The sequence below is a fragment of the Sprattus sprattus genome, assembly GCF_963457725.1.
Source record: "Sprattus sprattus genome assembly, chromosome: 2".
NCBI classification, from domain to species: domain Eukaryota; kingdom Metazoa; phylum Chordata; class Actinopteri; order Clupeiformes; family Clupeidae; genus Sprattus; species Sprattus sprattus.
In genome coordinates, this window is record NC_137921.1 from 54,815,360 (window position 1) to 54,835,359 (window position 20,000).

The 20,000-nt window shown below is 45.8% G+C and overlaps 1 protein-coding gene across 2 annotated transcripts in view; it reads right to left on the reverse strand.

Moving 5' to 3' along the window:
* pik3r3b (phosphoinositide-3-kinase, regulatory subunit 3b (gamma)) overlaps positions 1-20,000 on the reverse strand; it is a gene marked incomplete at its 5' end in the record, with an annotated part of 163,949 nt that overhangs the window by 9,902 nt on the left and 134,047 nt on the right. Inside the window, one exon of one of the 2 annotated variants that reach the window (XM_080831890.1) lies at positions 5,869-5,977. The exons of the other annotated variant lie outside the window; for it this stretch is intronic. Coding sequence (XP_080688016.1) covers positions 5,869-5,977 — 109 coding nt within the window. Of the gene's footprint in view, positions 1-5,868; positions 5,978-20,000 lie in introns of those variants that run through there. 2 annotated transcript variants of the gene reach the window in all.

The window sequence follows — 20,000 nt, forward strand, 5'->3', positions numbered from 1 at the left end:
CCATTTTTCCACACCACAGACACCAACACACTTGGCCATCATGGCCAATCTGGAGATTAGACAGTGATCTTGCTTGAGCTTCATACACTAACTAACAGACTAAGCACCAGTACCACTGTAGAAGAACCAGAACATTGAGTCTGTCCACGGTGATCCACAGCACATGAGTGTGGGCTGGACAGGACAATCCCACTCATCTGTCTATGAGATAAGAGATACGGACAGAGAGGAGAGGGGACAGAGCGCGAGTGCTACGCTGTGCTAGAACATCATGCAGTAGACCAGCGCAGAACAAAGGAACCCCAGCACAACTGCGCTCTCCCTCCCTCTCTTTTTCTCTCCTCTGCTCTACCTCTCCTGTTCTCTCCTCTCATCACAATGCTTCACAACTGGCAACCTCCAGCATACAGCACACCACATCTGCATCTTTCCTGAGCGAAAAAAGCAGGGTGATTTTTACAATCATGGCAATCCCAGCCAGAGGTGACACAGGGAATCGTTCCGAGTCAGATGCTCTTAAACTCCAATGACATGAGGGGAAGGGGTGACTCCCCCCCTCCAGCTGTCCAAACCAGACGACACCACCTCTAGCCCGGGTCCCCTCATGCCCCCCCCCCCCGTCCCCTACCCTGACGCACACCCGCCTGCGCGACCCGAAGCGTGCAGACAAATTAGGACGCCTCACTAAATGGATATTAGCATGTGAAAGGACGTGTGGCAGAGGGGAATGAGAGCGTCATTCAACATTCACCAGTGTGTTTGTGTGTGTGTGTGTGTGTGTCCAGGCTGGCCCACATTAAAAAAGCATTATAAAAGACCCCATCCCTTTAAATCCCTATGGATGCCGGCCCACATGACAGTGAAGGCAGATGTACACATTAACAGGACGTCACGTATTAGCATAATAATTACAGAAATTACACTTTGAATGCATACGGGAAACTTGACATTCATGGAACGGCTCTTAATACGCGTGAGAAGTGTGTGAGAAGATGAACACATGGAGAATGGGACCCAGCAGACGCTTGATACAGCCCCTGCTGGCTCTCCTGCTGAGAGCATTGACGAGACGGGCACTGGGACCCAGAGGAACGACCCTGTGGGTCTATTCCCTCTCGCTCCAGGCACTAGAGATCAGGAGAACTGACTGAAACCACAGCGGTAGCAGAGCATGCACAAACTCTCACACAACACACACGCCATGTCAACACAACACACACAGGCTCAAGCCCACTATTTAGCCAGGTTTAATTCATGCTAAACAGATGTATCCAGACTGACTGCATGCCTGAGGCTTCACAGACATGCACGCAACTATGCGCACACACACACACACACACACACACACACACACACACACACACACTCTTCACTGACTTGGCTGGACATGTCCAACAGCTCATGTTAAGAGGCATGAGTCTCAAGTCCTCTTTGCACATAATCCCAATAAGATAAACAGCCAAAAGAGGAGAGAGGACAGACAATAAGGAAAGGAAAAATGACACGAGAGAAGAAAAGAGAAGGTGAGGAAAGTAACAAAGAAAGAGAGAGAAAGAGGGGAAGGAAAGGAATGAAGAGAGGAAGGAAGAAAGAAAGAAAGAACAGCTGAAAGAGCAGAAAACAATGTCAGTCCTACCATCCTCTTCTGGACTCTCTTTCAGCTGCATGTGGAGTTTGACTTCCTGCCTGTTGTCCGTCTGTAATCCACTCCACTCCTCTCTTTCTCTCTCTCTCTTACTCTCTCCCCCTCTCTCACACACTCTCTCTCTCCCCCTATGTTCCGCTCTCTTCAGTTGCCTGTGTGAGACTGAGGGCCGAGGAAGAGACGCTCAGAAGCTAAATCTGCCTGCGCTGCTCCTGCACCGCTCTGAATGGAGAGACAACTGGCCAATGGGAGCGCAGAGGAGGTGGCCACACACCTCTGTCTCTGACGACGCAGAGAAAAGAAAGGGAGAAGGAGGGAGGGAGGGAGGCAGAGAAAGAGAGAAATCCTCTGGGAATGGTGCATGGGGGAGGATATACTCCTCCCACTATCCCCCCTTCCACCAGCATGAGCATACATCAAGTCAGTGAGTCTGCACGGAGGCAAAGGAGAGAGATCGCAGCCTCTTTCTCCCTCCGTCTCACACACCTGAGCAGGAACGGAGACATGCGGAGACATAGCCCACATCTTTGTCTATGAAAGGTCCCTGCCTCACGGCCCATCTTCCCCAAATTAGTGCATGCCTCAGAAACACAAACACACACACGCCACGGCAAGACTGAAACATTTCCTACTGTAAAAGAAAGGAGACCAAACGAAGGCATGGATTGCGTGAACTAAAGGAAAGGTAGCATGCAGCCACACTAGATGATGGATTGGAGAGAAAGACAGAAAGAAAGAGGGAGAGATGGGACTGTGAAAGAATGATTCACGTATTTGTCAGTCAACTTCCAAAGCCAACATGCGTCCAGTAAAAGCTTGGGCAGTGGAGACAGAGGGGGTGTGGGGGTAGGGGCCAGTGGCAATGACAGAATGAGAGACAGCGTCCAAACTACTCGTCCCATAACCATGACACCAAGAGCCACAAGCAGTTAATGGCAGACAAAGCGTGCGCACACACACACACACACACACACACACACACACACACACACACACACACACACACACACACACACACACACACACCTCTCTACCTATGAAGATGTGAAGCCTGAGCACAGTATATCAGAGTGGCAGTGTTTCTCCTGACTGGACAAAGACATACAGTAGCACCAAAGACACAAGACGTTTTCACAGCACCAATGAGCCTTAAGAACACTCAGTCCATGACATCACAGTCCATCATGTCCCAATTTTAGCACTGGGGATGAAAATAGATTTGAAGTTTTCCACAAATGTAGTGGAATTCTTTGGTAGAGGTTCAGCCCATTGCTCATATGAGCACCACCGCAACACCACCCCCTCCTCCTGCACTGCCCCCGCTTCACACAGACACGGGCTACTGGGAGGAACCGCCTGGTGGGCACGCTCCCAGACCAACTTTCCCCTGGGGCAGTTACAGCACCTCTGTGTCTCGTACCAACGCCATGCAAACAAAGCCACTAGGCAGATGACACACTAATGCACGCATACGCACACTTACAGATGGTTTATGCTTGCACATGGTGGCTCGCGCTAAAAGTAATGTCATTTTGGCTGGTGCTTGGTGCACTTTGGTGTCGTTTGGGCTGGTCACATGACTGACACATTTACAACATTGACCACTGACTTATTCGTGATGTAGTTGAACTGTAATGTCATATTTCACTGTGCTCTATAGGGCACATGACCTCTTCATCCCTGCTTCCAGCAGTTAGATGTTATTTGTCTCTGCAGTGAGCTATCGTTTAAGAGAAGAGTGCAGTGAGTCAAATAGTATAAAAGGTAATGGCACAGTGTGTCTGCGCATTGACCAGTGTGTCAAGCATAACAGTACCTTTAGCCTCTCATCTCAACTCCTCTGTAATACATATTCTGATGTACATATGCAGGGATGGTCATCCCTCTTTCTCTTTCATTCTCTCCCTCTCTTCCAAGCTCAATCACTCAATCTCTCACTCTAGGGCAGGTGGTTTGGGGTCCTCCAACCTAGCTGACTGAGATGCTGAGATAACACAATAACGCTGTTTGGACATGCAGGCTTGTGTGTGCCTGTGTATATGAGAAGGAACTGAAAATGAATAAGTGTACGTTTAAAAGAATAAGAAATGCAAGATCTTTATCTGTCCACTTCATAAAACCTTTAAGCACACTCATGTGTGAGGCCCAATGTTGTTGCCAATCCTGCCTGACTCTCCTGCCCCTACTGTTTGTGTGTCGTACCCGACCAGTGCCCCTGTGCTGCCTGAGCACATGCCCCTAGCCCAGCACCTTACCACGCTTCCTGCCTGGCAAGCAGTGTGCAACCTGAACATGCAGGCCAGGCAGATGAAGCCATGAGTGTGTTCAGTGCTGAGGAACTGTGGAGCACTGTGGAGCACAAACCTGAAAGTTTTTTTACAGACTTTTCCAAGCCATACAAGATCCCTTTGCAAAGAGACAACGATTATGGCACCGACGCAGTGTTTCACGTGTCAATATTTCTAACATTACACATTTTCATTATTAGGTTTTTTCAAACTTGATATGTGACATTTCTCTGCCAAACAAAGCATGGCATGGTGCATCTAATGCATGACATGCACTCAGTGGGTCTATAGAGCCTAAAGGTGTGCATATTTTTCCTTGCAGAAATGCATATATGCACACATATAAACCGGTCTTGCATCGTTCATTTATGGGACAGCTAAAGCTCTGGAGTCATTATCCTTTGTCATGTATAGATGCCTCCTACACAAAGACTCTTAAGCCAATGACATCCCCTGAAAGACTACTGACAAAAAGAAAGAAAAGTCACCCCTTTACTGACTGACGACATAGGCATTTCTACAGCCATCAACGTGAAAAGACCTTCAGCAAGGAAGCTTTTCGAAGATGTACCATAGCATTCCCCTCAGGCGAGAGTGCATGTAAAAAGCGGACTCCCGATTGCTCAGTAGGCTACCAACCATCCGACTGGCCTACTACAGCAAAATGTTACTTTTTACAACAGCTGTAACAAGAACAAGACGGATATAGCGAAAAAACTGAATAACACAGCTGCGGGCTACAGTTATTATTGCACTCTTTTACAGCTGCGACATTAATTGGATAGGGGGAGGGGGTTAATATGATACTTTAAAATTCTCTGAGAACAGATCAAGTTCATAGGATGAACGCATCAAGCTAACGTTAATGGAAATGTTTAAAGAGGACACAATCAGGTGCTATCAACAGAGGGGTCTTTTCTACTTACACGACCCATCTCTAACCTCTCTCAACCCCCCGGCATTCATTCGTTCGGCATTCATTTAGGGAAAGTGACAATTCAAATGAGGATTGCAAAAGTATGGAAAAGCGCAAAGGTTTCTCTGTGTGCAAAGGCGAATACGGGATAGGAAATGTTAGGGGAGAACAAAGCCCACTAGCCATTCACTGTGCCCCGGTGCTACGTCAGGGGACCTGCTTAAATAAATGAATGAACTGACATTATGCCTCCTAAAAGTCTGCCTGATTGGTGCTTTTATGCAGAAAACTGTCCGATATTTTCGACAAAGCCAACACAGAGGCATAAAGTAAAGGCTACTACAGAATACAGGCGACCCGATCTTCTCCTATTCGTTTTATTCAAGAGATGACACATTTTATACAAAAAAAACCTACTAGTATTTTAAAAGTTTAGTTTAATATGACACTTCGACATACAGTATCGTTCTTTATGACAGAATACAATGTGTCAATTGCAGATACTTGCTTTCAAGTTAGCGCTTTTATAATGTCTGGCATTCTGCTTATAGCCTATAGTGCTACTTACATCCAACTTCTGAATAACCAATAGTTGGCTATGCCATCATCACCTTGAGCTATATTAAGGTGTAAATGTAACACCTCACCAAAGTAAAACGGACAATGTCAACGCTAAACATGATAAAAGAGCATCCTATAAAGTGAGGATTTTACACGGACTGCATGGGGGTGACGCTAACCTGGTTAGCGGCACCCAGCATATATGTGGAAAAAGATGAACGAAAGCTGAGGCTGAGTCTTAACATTATCGAGCCATTCACTTTTCTGCTACTGGAAAAATACTGCTAGCAGTATTGTAGAATAGACAGTAGACTATGGGCTGCAGCTCTGTAAACCCCCTTCCTGCTCCCTGCACGGACCCAAGCGTAGGCTATGTCTAAAAGTTTGCGGCGGTGAATCCAAGACAACACATGATACCTCAAATAAAATGAAATATACAATACATTCACATATAGTACCTGGTGGTTGGTCCATTTCAATGTAAAAGATTAATTCTGTTGAGTATGGCATCATCACGTCTCGCCAGTCATTGTCTTCTTTCTCCGTATTCCACACTGTATTGTACATTGTCTGACTTCAATGTCAAATGACAAGCTTATATCTTTCTTTCCGGATGATCAGAAAGCGAGGACATGGACGAATGTCCAACGTACAAAACCTCTGACTGATTTAATACAGCTATCTATCTATACAAGCTACCGTGGTTTGCTCAACTCAACTTGAACTGCGATCTGAATTCCTGCTTCAGAATACATGTAGCCTTCTGTGGAGTAGCCTATATCAAAGCACCAGGCTTCACTGTTCTTGCGGGACTTGTTCAAGCATATATAAAAAATGAACAGTCCTACAGAACAGAAAGTAGATGCCAGCTCTACTATCTACCCCGCTCTTTCGCGATGAAACAGTAGTCATCATTCTAAGTGCACGAAGACTAAGCAAGCAACCTTTCATATCATCTCGCATGAACCACTTTCTCACAGAAACACAGGGGCAACGGAATGCAAAAACGATGCATGGAAAATATATCTCATGAAGAGCAAGCTACAGTTTCTAAGACTTGGACTTTCTGTTGGCAATAACAAAGACGATAACACATGGGGGTTATTTTCCAGTATTTTGTTGGTGAATTAAAGCAATATCATTGTGCATGTAGTGACATCATTTATCATTCCCCCTATTTCAGCCTGTAATGGTATGTCCCTCCTCGCGATCGTTTGCTGAGCTTAGATACTGTGCAACACGCAGGCTCCAGATTTGGGAACCAATGGAACACCGGTGGTACTTCAACTCTGTTGCCAAAGTGTCTGTATTTCCATTTTTTTGAAGCCGTGTGTTCCTACCAAGCCAATGAGCAAGCAACGAAAGCGGAAGTTAACATTCAATTGGCCGAACAGTTACTAAGAGGGACAAAGGGATGGACAGCAGAAGGACTGAAGGTATCCAAAGGCTTCTGCTAAATTCTGAACACGACTTCCACTCCGTCCACCCACTTAGCGAACACTGCAAATACAGTTTCTATGAACACATCAAGTAACAGGTTCAAAATTCAAAGCCTCCAACTTTGAACAACAACCAGGCATTATCATTAAATGATGCAGACTATCTACATACAATTGTCTAGTGTAACAGAGGTGGTTGTCCCCCACTAATGGCAAATTAATTGAAATGGGAGAGGTTGGTGGCCAGTTTCAGACAACAATCACTGAACAGACAACCAATCTGTTCTTCCCTCCACCCTACTCAACCCCTCTTGCCAGTGTCCTCGCTCTGCTCATTTGTTTGATCTGTCTGTCAAAAGAGCCCACCCCCCATATTCGTATGGAAGGTGGGTGACAATGACAATGCATGAATCTATTTAATGCAACACAAGGAAGACTCAGTGAAGAAATAACCAGATGGCTTGTGCCTGATACATGGAGTCTATCTGTCAAGTGTGTCAAACTTGCTTAATTGCAGCTGTCTGTGTGTGCCTGACTGGCCTAGAGGACAGATGGGTCCTTAACAATGATGAGGAAGCTGATGTGCTACCCAGCCATAATCCCTAAGAGCTATGGGAAACACATTATCTGCTGTGCAGTATGTATTTGGGACACAGCAATGGAAAAATCAAATTCATCACACACCACGCAATAGATAAGCACAATTACATTGGTGACTGTTTGCAAACTGCATAAATGACCCTAAATTGACCTAGATTTCCCCTCATAAGAGTTGGCAGTGTGGATATCTTTCAGTGTGATTTGCTACAGTGAGGCTGCTCATTGCTTGCTCAGCTCACCTAAGGGGCCATGGGGCACCAGTGTAGGTGTGGTGACCATGGGAACCAAGTGTCTGCAGAAATGCAGTGGGTTGTAGAGAAAATAATCACAGCACACAGGTTTGGAATCTGCACTCTCATACATAGATTCATTTCAAGAAATCACCAACTGATGTATTCTGACAGCTGGCTGTCACTTTCATCAGGTAATATCTACACAAATAATGAATTCTTCATTTTACCTCTTTGGAGCAGTGTTCTATCATGATCCAATGTCACATTCTGCCACAAAAATGGTCATACCATCTCTCATCCATAGAAACATGGCATCTTTAATCTCTGCTTTACTTGTGTCAGGCTGCAGGTCCTACATCCCCATTCTCATTCATGGCTACTATCCTGCACCACAGTACAATAGGAACGTGTGACCTGATGTAGATAAATCAGTGCTTCACTTAAAACCAAACCTTGTTGTCTCTGTCCTCTCCTATGTTGATCGCTGCTTATCACTTTTTAAAGCTTTCCTTTACACACGCAGAATCACAAATTGTTCACAGGTCAGATATATGAACAGGGAGTGATGCTAATCTGCCTGGCTACAAGACCAAACGAATCGATGCTCGAATACAGAAAAATGTAAAATTATGTGAGAAAATATATAAATAAATGGGCGTGCTCTGAGTGTAGACCTGTAGATTGGAGAACGGAGGGGGTGGTGCTCTGCTGAATGCTGATGTGACGATGACAAGCTCTCTGTGACCACACTGAGACTGTCCCATTTCTGGACTGATTATCTGGAGACCCAGGCTTTTTTTTCTAACATTTTGTGCGACTGCAGTAACTAGAGTGGAAAGTCCAATTTCACAGTGGAGTTGAATAGGCTGCTTTATGGTTTCCAGCCAAACGCAGACACTGGAGCACACACACTCACAAAATAGAGGCGCTCTTACATAACATGGTCTGGTCCTTATACATTATGCATGACAAGGTGTTGAAATCTGAAAGTAGTAATATAATTAGTTTCCTGTTAAAGTCATTGTGTGAGATTAAACTGGTGCTCACCACAGATTTCCCCGGCCCACATCCTCTGTGCATATAGTAAATTAGTCATGACAAGAGGATCACCTTTTTCTCTTTTGCAGTACTCATCAGAATGTTGTCGTCTCTCTTTGGGTATGTGATATAAGAAGTGCCGACATAAGCCATACAGGGCGCTTCTCTGAGGCGGAACCCATGGGCTGACTGCTTCAGAGGACATCTGGAGGGCCCTATGCTGCATATGGTTAAATGGCACTCAGTCCACTAGTCTACGATGCTTGAGAAAGAAGAAAAGGTCAGTGTATGTGTGTCACTCTCTATGCCAGTGTGGGTATGTATCTGTGTCATGACTTCAGAAAGAGTGGATATAATTTTGCAGTGAATTGCTTTGGTGTATAGAGATACAATTGGCAGAACAGAGTAAATCAGGAGCATTTAGCTTAGGGCCCTGTCAAAGGATCATGAGTTTTCCCATATGCTTTGATTTCATCTGCTTTTTTCCCCCGGTCAGGACCACTTTGAACAAGAGGAGAAGGCAGCACTCATTGAGAGTCATGTGTCTTGGATAATGTACGCTCTGATTGGAGTTAAACGATTAGCCTTACTGTCTGGAACATTTCTCACTGCGTTCAGCCATATTTTATTCGCCCACAAACAAAAGAATGATTTTGGGAGTAGAGTAGAGATATTGAGGTAGGCATTGACAAATGGACATTGAGACACTACTCAAAGACCCACAGCTATGCTAAATCAACGTGCAACGTCCATCTCCAAAAACTGCCACCAGAGGCAAGACAAACGTAGTTATATAGCAATTCATACACATTAATGGTATATAAAAGTGCTATACAAGTGAGCAGATCAAAGAGCAAAGCTGTTTGATAGTCTTTTTAGGAAGGCCTGTGGAAAGACCAATGCAGTAGTCAACCGATGTTGCATCCCAATGGACGGCCGCATCGGTGGGCCGGAGGAGTGACAACAAATCTAATTTTTACTGCCCTGTCTGTATCTTTACCTGCCCTCTCTGTCTGCCTGTCATGTGCAAGAGACCTTACTCCATGGTCCTGCACTGGGCTCATTGGTCAATCACACCCAAGTATGTTATAGCATATGAGTATTGTTTATATTTTTACTGATGCCGTTATAGAAGACAGATTGTAAGTGTACTATGTTTTATTATATTATGTAAGTATTATATACATCTCTTTATATATTTCCTAGTGGATCTGAAGTAGGACAGTCTGGGTGAGAACACTCCCACACCTCACCCTGCCTCCCTTCATGCCTCTGTAAACTCATCAGCCTGGGACAGGAGAATTCTGATAGGACCAGCTGGAGAGGCGGCTGTTCCTACATAGACCCCCCCCCCCCCCAGGGCCTATCTCCACCGTCTTAGAGGGTGGCAGTCTGCTCAGGGCTCCTGTTTGCAGCGCCGGCTTGGTGATGTCATCCTGCAATGTGAGCATCCCTGCTGGACTGATGCAATACTACGGTGTAACGAGCCTCCCTGCACCCTGCCTGCTTAATCTGCTTCCATTTCTCTTGCTCTCCCTTGCACACTTCCTTCATTCTTTCTCTGTCTTTTTTCTTCTGGGTTTCTGTCTTTCTTTTTTGACTCAGTCTTATCTCATTACCATACGTGTTGGGCTTGTGGTTCTGTGTATCTGATGCTTCTTCTCTTCTATCAGTTGTTACTTTCTCACTGTGGTCTGCTATGCCCCAAACTCTCCACTCTCTACCCCCACCCACGGCTGCTTCAGTGGGCGCTCGGAGAGCACACAGAGCCCTTCGTTTTATTTCCCAACTGCTCATCGGTTGTCATGGCATCAGGGCACCATGGCTCAGCATTATTCAAGCCAGCAGATAAAGAGGGGGGGGGGGGGGGGGGGGGTGGTTGTATCTTAACTCTCTCCTGACTACATCTCAGATGCTCTGAGTCAGGGTTGCAGATGACATGCTTGCTCAGTTCCACAGCTTTGGGTGATTACCAAGCTCAGAGACAGAGATCAGGTGCAGGCTGAATATCAGTCAGCTTTGATAAGATAGCTTGTTGAAACAAAATGAACCAAATAACAAGTTAAAAAAAACGTTCAGACATGATACATGCACTGGAGCCATCCCCACCACTGCCCGTGTCTGAATCACCCCCTTATAAAACAGCCCATTGTTCTGGGCTGATAGTCCTCAGAGTCTTGGCTACAATTTTTTCCCCCAGCTATCTCAGAAGTGTCAGCCTGCACAGCACAAAGCTGCCGGACAGGGTTTGCAACAAAACAAGCACTCCTATGGAGGAAGCGTGCCGGCCCCGGAGCGCTAGCGAACGCTAACAGATAAGCAGGACTCCCATGACTGAGGAGGATTCGTTTGAAGCTCCAGTAATGAATGGATGCCTTCAGGGTTCCTTGCCAGGCCAGGGATTAGTATCAGAAACCAGGTGTGTCATCTCTTTAGGTCTGAAGCAGATGCAGAAAATAGGAGGGCTGGCAGGATAACTGAGCGAGCGGGTGACCTTGGCAAACTTAGTGCCTGGCTCACAATGCCAAGGCCACGAAACCGAAGAACTCAGCATGACTCAGAGGTGCCAGCTAAACAAATCTCTGATCAGCCTATCTAATTAAAACAGGGCCCTGAAAAAGAAGCACGCTCTTCATGTGCTCCAAGTACATCTGACTATTGTGGTCAGATAGAATTTATACAATTCATACACATTTATACAATAGATGCTTAATTTGACTTGAATTCACTTAGTCTTGCTGATAACATGATGTGGTATAATGATATCCTATTCTATTTGCATATATATCCTTTGCATATAGGGAGCTGCTTGTCCAGAAAGCAAAGCCAAGCTATATACTACACAAATCTGAGGAATCTGCACCAACTGATAGAGTCAAGAAATGGGAGTGTGTTAGTGGCAGTGTGTGTTGGGGGGAATTGCCTTGATTTGCATCTTTCCATGTTTCATTTGAATGCAACGCAAATTTCTGGACACCTCAGCCGTCAAAGTCAAGGCTGAGGAGTTGCAGAAATACCGTGCCATTTACATGTTCCCGAAGGCAGAGACTCTTGAATTCTTGAGCTAAAAGTCAGAATTAGAATGAGGAGGACCTTTTCTAAAAGATACTTCGAAGCTATTTAAAGATAGTTAGCCTTGGCTTGTCTCAAATATAGAGAGCGTGACCTACCCCATACCTCTACCATTTTCCAGATCACCCAAATGTAGATACAGCTAAGTCATCTTTCTGACTGCATAACTGAGGCCTTAAGACAAACTACACTTCAGATTGAATAATTGACCACAGTCTCAGGCCTGTGCTGTGAGCTGTACAGAACTTCAAAAGAGGAGAGCGTCACATCTGTTTGACCCCATCCACCTCCAGGCTCCTCACAGGTCAGCTGGCCAGGCCCAACAGGCAGAACAAAGGCATGGGGAATGCACACACACAGTGCTCTCTTTATGGCCCAGCCGAGGGTGGGCAGTGGAAGTGCAGCGGGGAAAGAACTGGTGTTTCATTTTGTGTCTCGTTGTTCAAGGCCCAAGCACACAGGTGGAGGATATTAAAAGGTTTCAGTGAACGCTCCCATTGTAACATGGGAGTACACAAACAGAGTCTTCAACATTCTCCCTTTACAACGTACCAATCGAGACGTCAGATGTCAGGTCAAAAACATGCAGAATGCCACTTTGAAGAACTGTGGCAAAGACCACAACAGCTCGTACGGACACCACAGGAGACCATAGGGCCCACATGTTCCTCTGGACACAGCTTGTGAGAAGACAACTTTCTACCATGAAAGATGGAATACAATAACTTTTTCAACCCTGGAATCTTTCCACATAAACTCTGTGATGGAAATGTCAGCTGCATGATTAATGAGTTCTCCACAATCAATTCAAGATGCAACACAGGGGCTCTGCAGATCCTGTGTCAATACAGAGCATAACCTGTTATGGGTAATTGTTACAATCTCCCTGTGTTCTCATGGGGCAGTGTCTGTTCTTGAACAAAGCTGGTTTACACTGGTTTATACCACTGTCCTTCAGCATACTGGTCTAGACAGAGATTAGACAAAGCTAACCTCAGCCCTAATTTCAAATCATACTGCAATCAACAGAACAATACCAAATCCTCACCCTGACATACTTACTGTTAATTAAACAGAGAATGGGCAATGTGATATTAAAAAAACGCCTCATACTCAGTCACTATATGCAAGAGAGCTGACACTCTAGGCTGAGATCAGTCAAGACTTATTTGTTGCAAAGCAGCAATTCAGAGGTACTTGAGATGAGTAAGCCTAAGAATTTGTAGGAGTTTACAATTGAAAAGTTGGTGGAGGAAATAGCAGGCGAGCAGCACCACAAACACACGGGTGGCTGAAGTCAATGGGTATTGACAGAGTTACAGCTGAGTCCAGCCATACCCAAAGGGAGGTGTGTGTGTGTGTGCTTGGGGGGAGGGGGGGGATTGGTTGTGTTCAAGTGAAACAGCACTCCCTTCACTGACCAAACACTGTTAGGGGTGATGGGCTGGAAGGTGGGATGCTCATCTGACGTGTGTGTGTGTGTGTGTGTGTGTGTGTGTGTGTGTGTGTGTGTGTGTGTGTGTGTGTGTGTGTGTGTGTGTGTGTGTGTGTGAAGTGTATGTGTTTGGTGCCAGGTGAACAAACAGGAGCCACAGAGTTTAGGACATAGGAGCTGGCGGCCATATTTGCTGTGCACACAGAACAGAACAGGCAGAGCGAGGCGCGAGACAGGACCGGGTTGCGTGCCGTGCGAGATCAGTCACTCACCACAAGACAGTCAGCAGAATATGAAACACTTGCTTTTCTCAGAGGGCCGAGGTCCAAGCACATAGCCAACAAACACCATCCAAGCCACAAAACCATCAGACACATTGGAGAGCTCTGCATCTTCAATGGAGGATCTGCCCGGCAGTCAAGTTGTTGCAGTCATGCATGTAAACAAACCCAGGCAACATTGCTGAGTGGATCTGGACTTGTGTGAGAGAGAAGGAAGATCAATGTGTGAACCAGATGGTCTCATCCAGAGCTTAATTCCTACAATTCCTAAAAAAAAACCCAATGAATTATGAGACTTTTGTGCTAACAAAATATGTATTTTCTTTTTTACAGGTAAAAAAAATCAATTTCTTGTGTTTGACAAAACCGGAGTGATAAAGCAGTGGTTGTTCTCCAGAGTGTGAGCCTATTTTAAATGCACACGTAAATTGTGTTACTGATTGTTGGTTGTTCAAGAAGTTATTCAAGTGAGGATGAAAATGACATAACACCAGAAAGAGCATAAAGAAATCCTTCTGGTGGGGCTATTAAAAGGGCTGCACAAACAAGCCTCTAACAGCACAGGAATGAAGAGACATGGACAGGAGAAGAGACATGGACGGGAGAAGAGACATGGACGGGAGAAGAGACATGGACGGGAGAAGAAGAGACATGAACGGGAGAAGAGACATGGACGGGAGAAGAAGAGACATGGACGGGAGAAGAGACATGGACGGGAGAAGAGGAGGCAGAGGGAGAACAGGGGACGCACACTGCATACAGTATTTCAGCTCTGAAAATGAGGGTGAGAGGAAAGGGTTAATCATATCCAACCAAGTAGAGGGTGAACAGAATGACTAATTGAGCATTTGGATATCTTTCTGACAGGCCTGAGACCAAGATAAAAAGCAATCAACACACACAAAAAACCGGGAAGCCATGTTGCACTGATTAAGGGGGACATATTTTAGCACGCTGCCTCCACCTCCAAATATGAACAGGCACACACTCCCAAACTCATACACCTCATTATTTCACCCCAAATTCACCATCACTCAACATCAACCTGTTGGACATGACAACAGTCACTGGGCACAGTTTCAGAGACTTTCTGGCACTGGGGAGTTTGAATACCACGATGAATGTGCACGCATGCAAACAACGAAACACTTAATAGAAAAGTGAATTGAGGATGAAGGGTTGTTTTAGGCTGCACTGAGCTCATGCCTCCCATGTGAGAGCTGTGAGAGAGGATTGGTTTGTGTCCCAGCTGGACCAGACAGAGTGTGATGTACTTGTGATCTTCAGATATTAGATTAGAAGGGAGGAAGGGAGAAGTTCACCAACAGAGAAGAGCGGTAGAAATACAAGATTGAAGGAAAACGGTTTTCTGAGTTGCTCGACCTGAGCCTCCTTGCAAATGTTATTAGAAAGCAGCACAGTAAAGACCAGGAGCTGGTCTGCAGTTGTGGTGGTATGCACAATCTGCTGCCATTTGCTGCAAAAAAGAAGAACAAATCAAATCAAATTGCAAATTGGTCTTTCTGCGCCAGACTGCCGCAGCTATGGGCATAAGTTGATTATAAGTGTGAGAACGCCACAGACCAGGCATATGACAGCTGATGTTGAGTCACACACACACACACACACACACACACACACACACACACACACACACACACACACACACACACACACACACACACACACACACACACACACAGCATCACCCGTACTGGAGTCTGTCGGTCGCTGGGGTGGTGAAGGGTTACAAAGCTGCAGCCCAAGAGCCATGACATCAGCGCAACCCATGACAACCGACACCGCCACTGGCATTGACCTGTGGTTCTCTGTGCTTTGTTTACCGAGCACCAAATCATTAGGGCACATCTTCAATTATTCAAACTGCTGCAATGTCACTTACCCCACCCGATGAAGATGAATGGGGGAAAAGGATGGCTGGGGTGGGGTCGAGGTGGGAAGGGGTAGAACTGGAGCCCACAGGGGTTACCTGCTAAATACTACCGAGAGACGTTGATGTTGCATTACAGGCCAGGGCTGTTCCTTATCTGGAGAACCACATACTCATAATCATGAAACAAGCTGATCAAAGAGAACAAAATAGATATAACTAGTTCTGTGCACATCTGTTTCACAGTGCAGAACAAACACAGCTGTAATCTAGACCAATATCCAGCGTACGGGACTAGACTTGCCAACAACGAAACGGGTGTAGGTAACCCAGGAGGACTTGACAAATGGCTGATAGAATGATGAGATGGATAAGTAGTGGAGAAGGTTCCTCATCCATCACTGACAGGGGACCCGGCTGCTTGCAGTGGACGTCCAGTCTGGCACACTACCTCATTTACAACTACAATGTGCTGGATGTCCACAGTGTAATTGTCTCATTCAAAACTACCAGTGTGCTGGATGTCCACAGTGACATTGCCAGGGTTAACAGGTCTTCAGACAGCTAAGTCTCTGAGGCCAGAGGGCTTTCTAAGAACCTGATGTGACCCCTACCCCCCTCACACACAGACACAGATACGCTTTCCCCCACGTTAACTGGTCCTGAGCTCCTCCCTGGATCAGGCCAGGACAATGACCTTAGGCCTTGCTGTTGGGTCTGCTCAGATGATTATTGTGCAGTAGAGTGTCTTTAATGAAGATTTAAGTGCTAAATCTGACAAAAGCCATTCCTGTGAAGTCACTTAGCCTCCCTTCGCCTTAACCTCGGATAGCCTGACAGCCAATAGAGGGAAAGGGAGAGAGACAGAGACTGACACTCTGCTCATGCTAATGCTTATCCTTAACACCTACTTACTTTTTCCTATAGGCTGATCATCAACACTTATCTACTGGCACAGGCTTGGGGTCAGAAGTCTACGTGGGCTTTTTGTCAAGAGTGCAATGCAGTTTCCAGCTGGAAATACAGATGTAGATTTTGTTCATTCTCAATGTGATGAGACATTATTATGTGTAAGTGAATGTTTGGCTCAAGGGCCTCACCTCACCTGTAATATTTGTCTCTAATGTGTGTACAGTGTGTCTGGAGTGTGTCAATGTCACTCCTGTGTGTGTGTTTGTGTGTGTGTGTGTGTGTGTGTGTGTGAGTGTGTGTGTGTGTGTGTGTGTGTGTGTGTGTGTGTGTGTGTGTGTGTGTGTGTGTGAGTGTGTGTGTGTGTGTGTGTGTGTGTGTGTGTGTGTGTGTGTGTGTGTGTGTGTGTGTGCGTGCGTGCGTGCGTGCGTGCGTGCGTGCGTGCGTGCGTGCGTGCGTGCGTGCGTGCGTGCGTGCGTGCGTGCGTGCGTGCGTGCGTGCGTGCGTGCGTGCGTGCGTGTGTGTGAGTGTGTGTGTCAGGAGGGAGATAGAGGAATGGCGGTGTTCCAATAAGCATAAGCTCACTTGCTCTGGGCTGCTGGTCTTGGTCTCCCTAATAGGATTATTAGAGGGAAATCTCAGTGCATTAGGCAGGCTTAATGCAGGGAGAGGCTACATTTGAGAGCCCTCTTCAACTGGTGTCATTCTCCTCCTCACCTCATCGTCATCTCCCAATGGCAGCAGAGTGCACTCGAGTGCCAGTAGCAAAGGCCCAGGGACCGCCAGGATCATAGGACGTCAGTGACTCCAGGGGCCCAGTGACCGCCAGGATCATAGGACGTCAGTGACTCGGGGGGCTGGGGGACCCGAGGCCCCTGAGAGCATGACCAGTGACAGTGACTTTAGACAGCAAAAGCAGCGCCGGGATGGTCAGTCATTCAGCAGACACTCTGATTTGTAAGCTCACCATCCCATGATAAAATTCAGGAGAGATGGCAGCAAATACAACCAACCAGAAGGCTGGTTTGAGTAAACCTTGAAGCTACGTGATGGTGCATTTTTAAAAACTGAAAAGTTCAACTTTTACATTTTTCAACAGGAGAGGTTGTCGATCATCCCTAGCTCTGTTTCTCTCACTTTCTCCCCCTCTCTCTCACACACACATACACACACTCAAATAGACAGATTTGAGGTCAAACCAGTTTAGCAGCTTTTTGAAATACTGTCATGTGATGTGCATTAGGCTGGGTGATGTTGTTTGCCGGACAATTGATCGGTAATAAAAATGATGAGGACTGGGAGAGCCACAGCTCCAACTCCACAGCCAGAGGAACAGAATTAGATGGAGGCCCACAGCCTGATTGGGTTAGAGCTGCTTCTAGCCACATGTGTGTGTGACTCACATTACTGGAGCAGTCAGGCTGAAGCTTCTGGGACACACACAGACACACACACACAAACAAACAAACACAAACACACACAAACACACACACGCACACACAGGCATTATTGAAGCAGCCAGAGGAAAGCTGCTGGCTTGGGTGAAAAAAGAAAGTGCCCTACTTCTGTTGGATGCATCACACTCAATGGTTCTTTTCTCTGTGGGAACCCTGTGCCAGCACAGACACACACACACTCACACACACACACACACACACACACACACACACACACACACACACACACACACACACACACACACACACACACACACACACACACATAGACAGACAAATGAACACACACAAATGCATTCACAAATTCCTAAACCAATGTGTCTTTAAACACTTATGTTATCTGATATGCAAACACATATAACTCACATTAACACACATGCTGACCCTGCTATCCACCACTTACACACGTGTCTTTCAAACATGCAGTCTCACAGACACACAAGCATGAGGCACAGACACACACACCACACACACAGACACCCAAGCATGAGGCACACACAGACACACAAGCATGAGGCACACACAGACACACACACAGACACAGAAGCATTGGGCTCACACACACACAGCCTGTCCTAAAGGCCACACGTCTGGTGCTGTCATCTCTTTGCTGCCCACTGAGTCTGACAGGGAAGCAGCTGCTCTCTCTAATTCCAACACCCCCCACCCACCCAACGTCCCCAGCCCACTACTGGGTCTGGACCCTCCACATGCACACACACACACACCCGCACGCACGCGCACACGCACACGCACACGCGCACGCGCACACACACACACACACTCACATGCACGCACACGCACAAACACACGCACTCACACACACACACACAGCATATGTAACTGCACATCCATTAACTTACAAATGAGCCATTTTAAACTGCATACAAGTTCACGATGTGTACCATCAATTTAAACTTTAGCAGTGTGCCTAACTCAAATATACAACTAAATATGGCATCCCAAAAAAGTGCTCTTGTGGCCCACCATAACCCATATTAGAGACAAGTCGATACAGCTGACAAAGTCAATCGAGCCATCAGAGAAAACAGTAACCGTAACCTACTGTACTTATTGTATTAAACATATTTTAAAGTAAAATTCTAAATTCATCTAAAATGAAATCCCCCATTCTGCTAAATTACAACTAATTTATCTACAGTTCTGAAACCTGAAGATGGTTTGCCAGTCTTTTGGACTAAGAAATAGACATGGAAGTCTTAAAATTAATGAAACTTTTATTCTTCTGAGGATTACCACAAGATTATTTATTTTTCTCGTTCATTGTAGACTCTCAACTGTATGTTTGGCATAACTGCAAACATTTTAGCCCATAAACATAGATAAATACCAACATATCACGTAATGTTCTGAATATCTGTAGAATTGCAAACTTTGTAGCCATTTACTAAACACTAACATATCACATTTGTATGGAAAATGTTATTTAAAATGGCCTCTACGTCATCCACAAGAAGGTAAACTAAATCTAGGGCTACAATTACATGACTATGAAGCCTGTGAGGACTATCTATTTTTCTTCTGTGACATCATTGACAGGATGCAACACTAATTTAAACACCAAACATTTGACTTAACTTCATGAAACATGTGGGGATAAGGTGAACACATGAGGGGTGAACTCATAAGAGGAATAGGTGAACACATGAGGGGATAAGGTGAACACATGAGGGGATAAGGTGAACACATGAGGGGATAAGGTGAACACATGAGGGGATAAGGTGAACACATGAGGGGATAAGATGAACACATGAGGGGATAAGGTGAACACATGAGGGGTAAACACATGAGGGGATAAGGTGAACACATGAGGGGATAAGGTGAACACATGAGGGGATAAGGTGAACACATGAGGGGATAAGGTGAACACATGAGGGGATAAGGTGAACACATGAGGGAATAAGGTGAACACATGAGGGGATAAGGTGAACACACGAGGGGATAAGGTGAACTCATGAGGGTATAAGGTGAACACACGAGGGGATAAGGTGAACTCATGAGGGGATAAGGTGAACACATGAGGGGATAAGGTGAACACATGAGGGGTAAACACATGAGGGGATAAGGTGAACACATGAGGGGATAAGGTGAACACATGAGGGGATAAGGTGAACACATGAGGGGATAAGGTGAACACATGAGGGGATAAGGTGAACACATGAGGGGTAAACACATGAGGGGATAAGGTGAACACATGAGGGGATAAGGTGAACA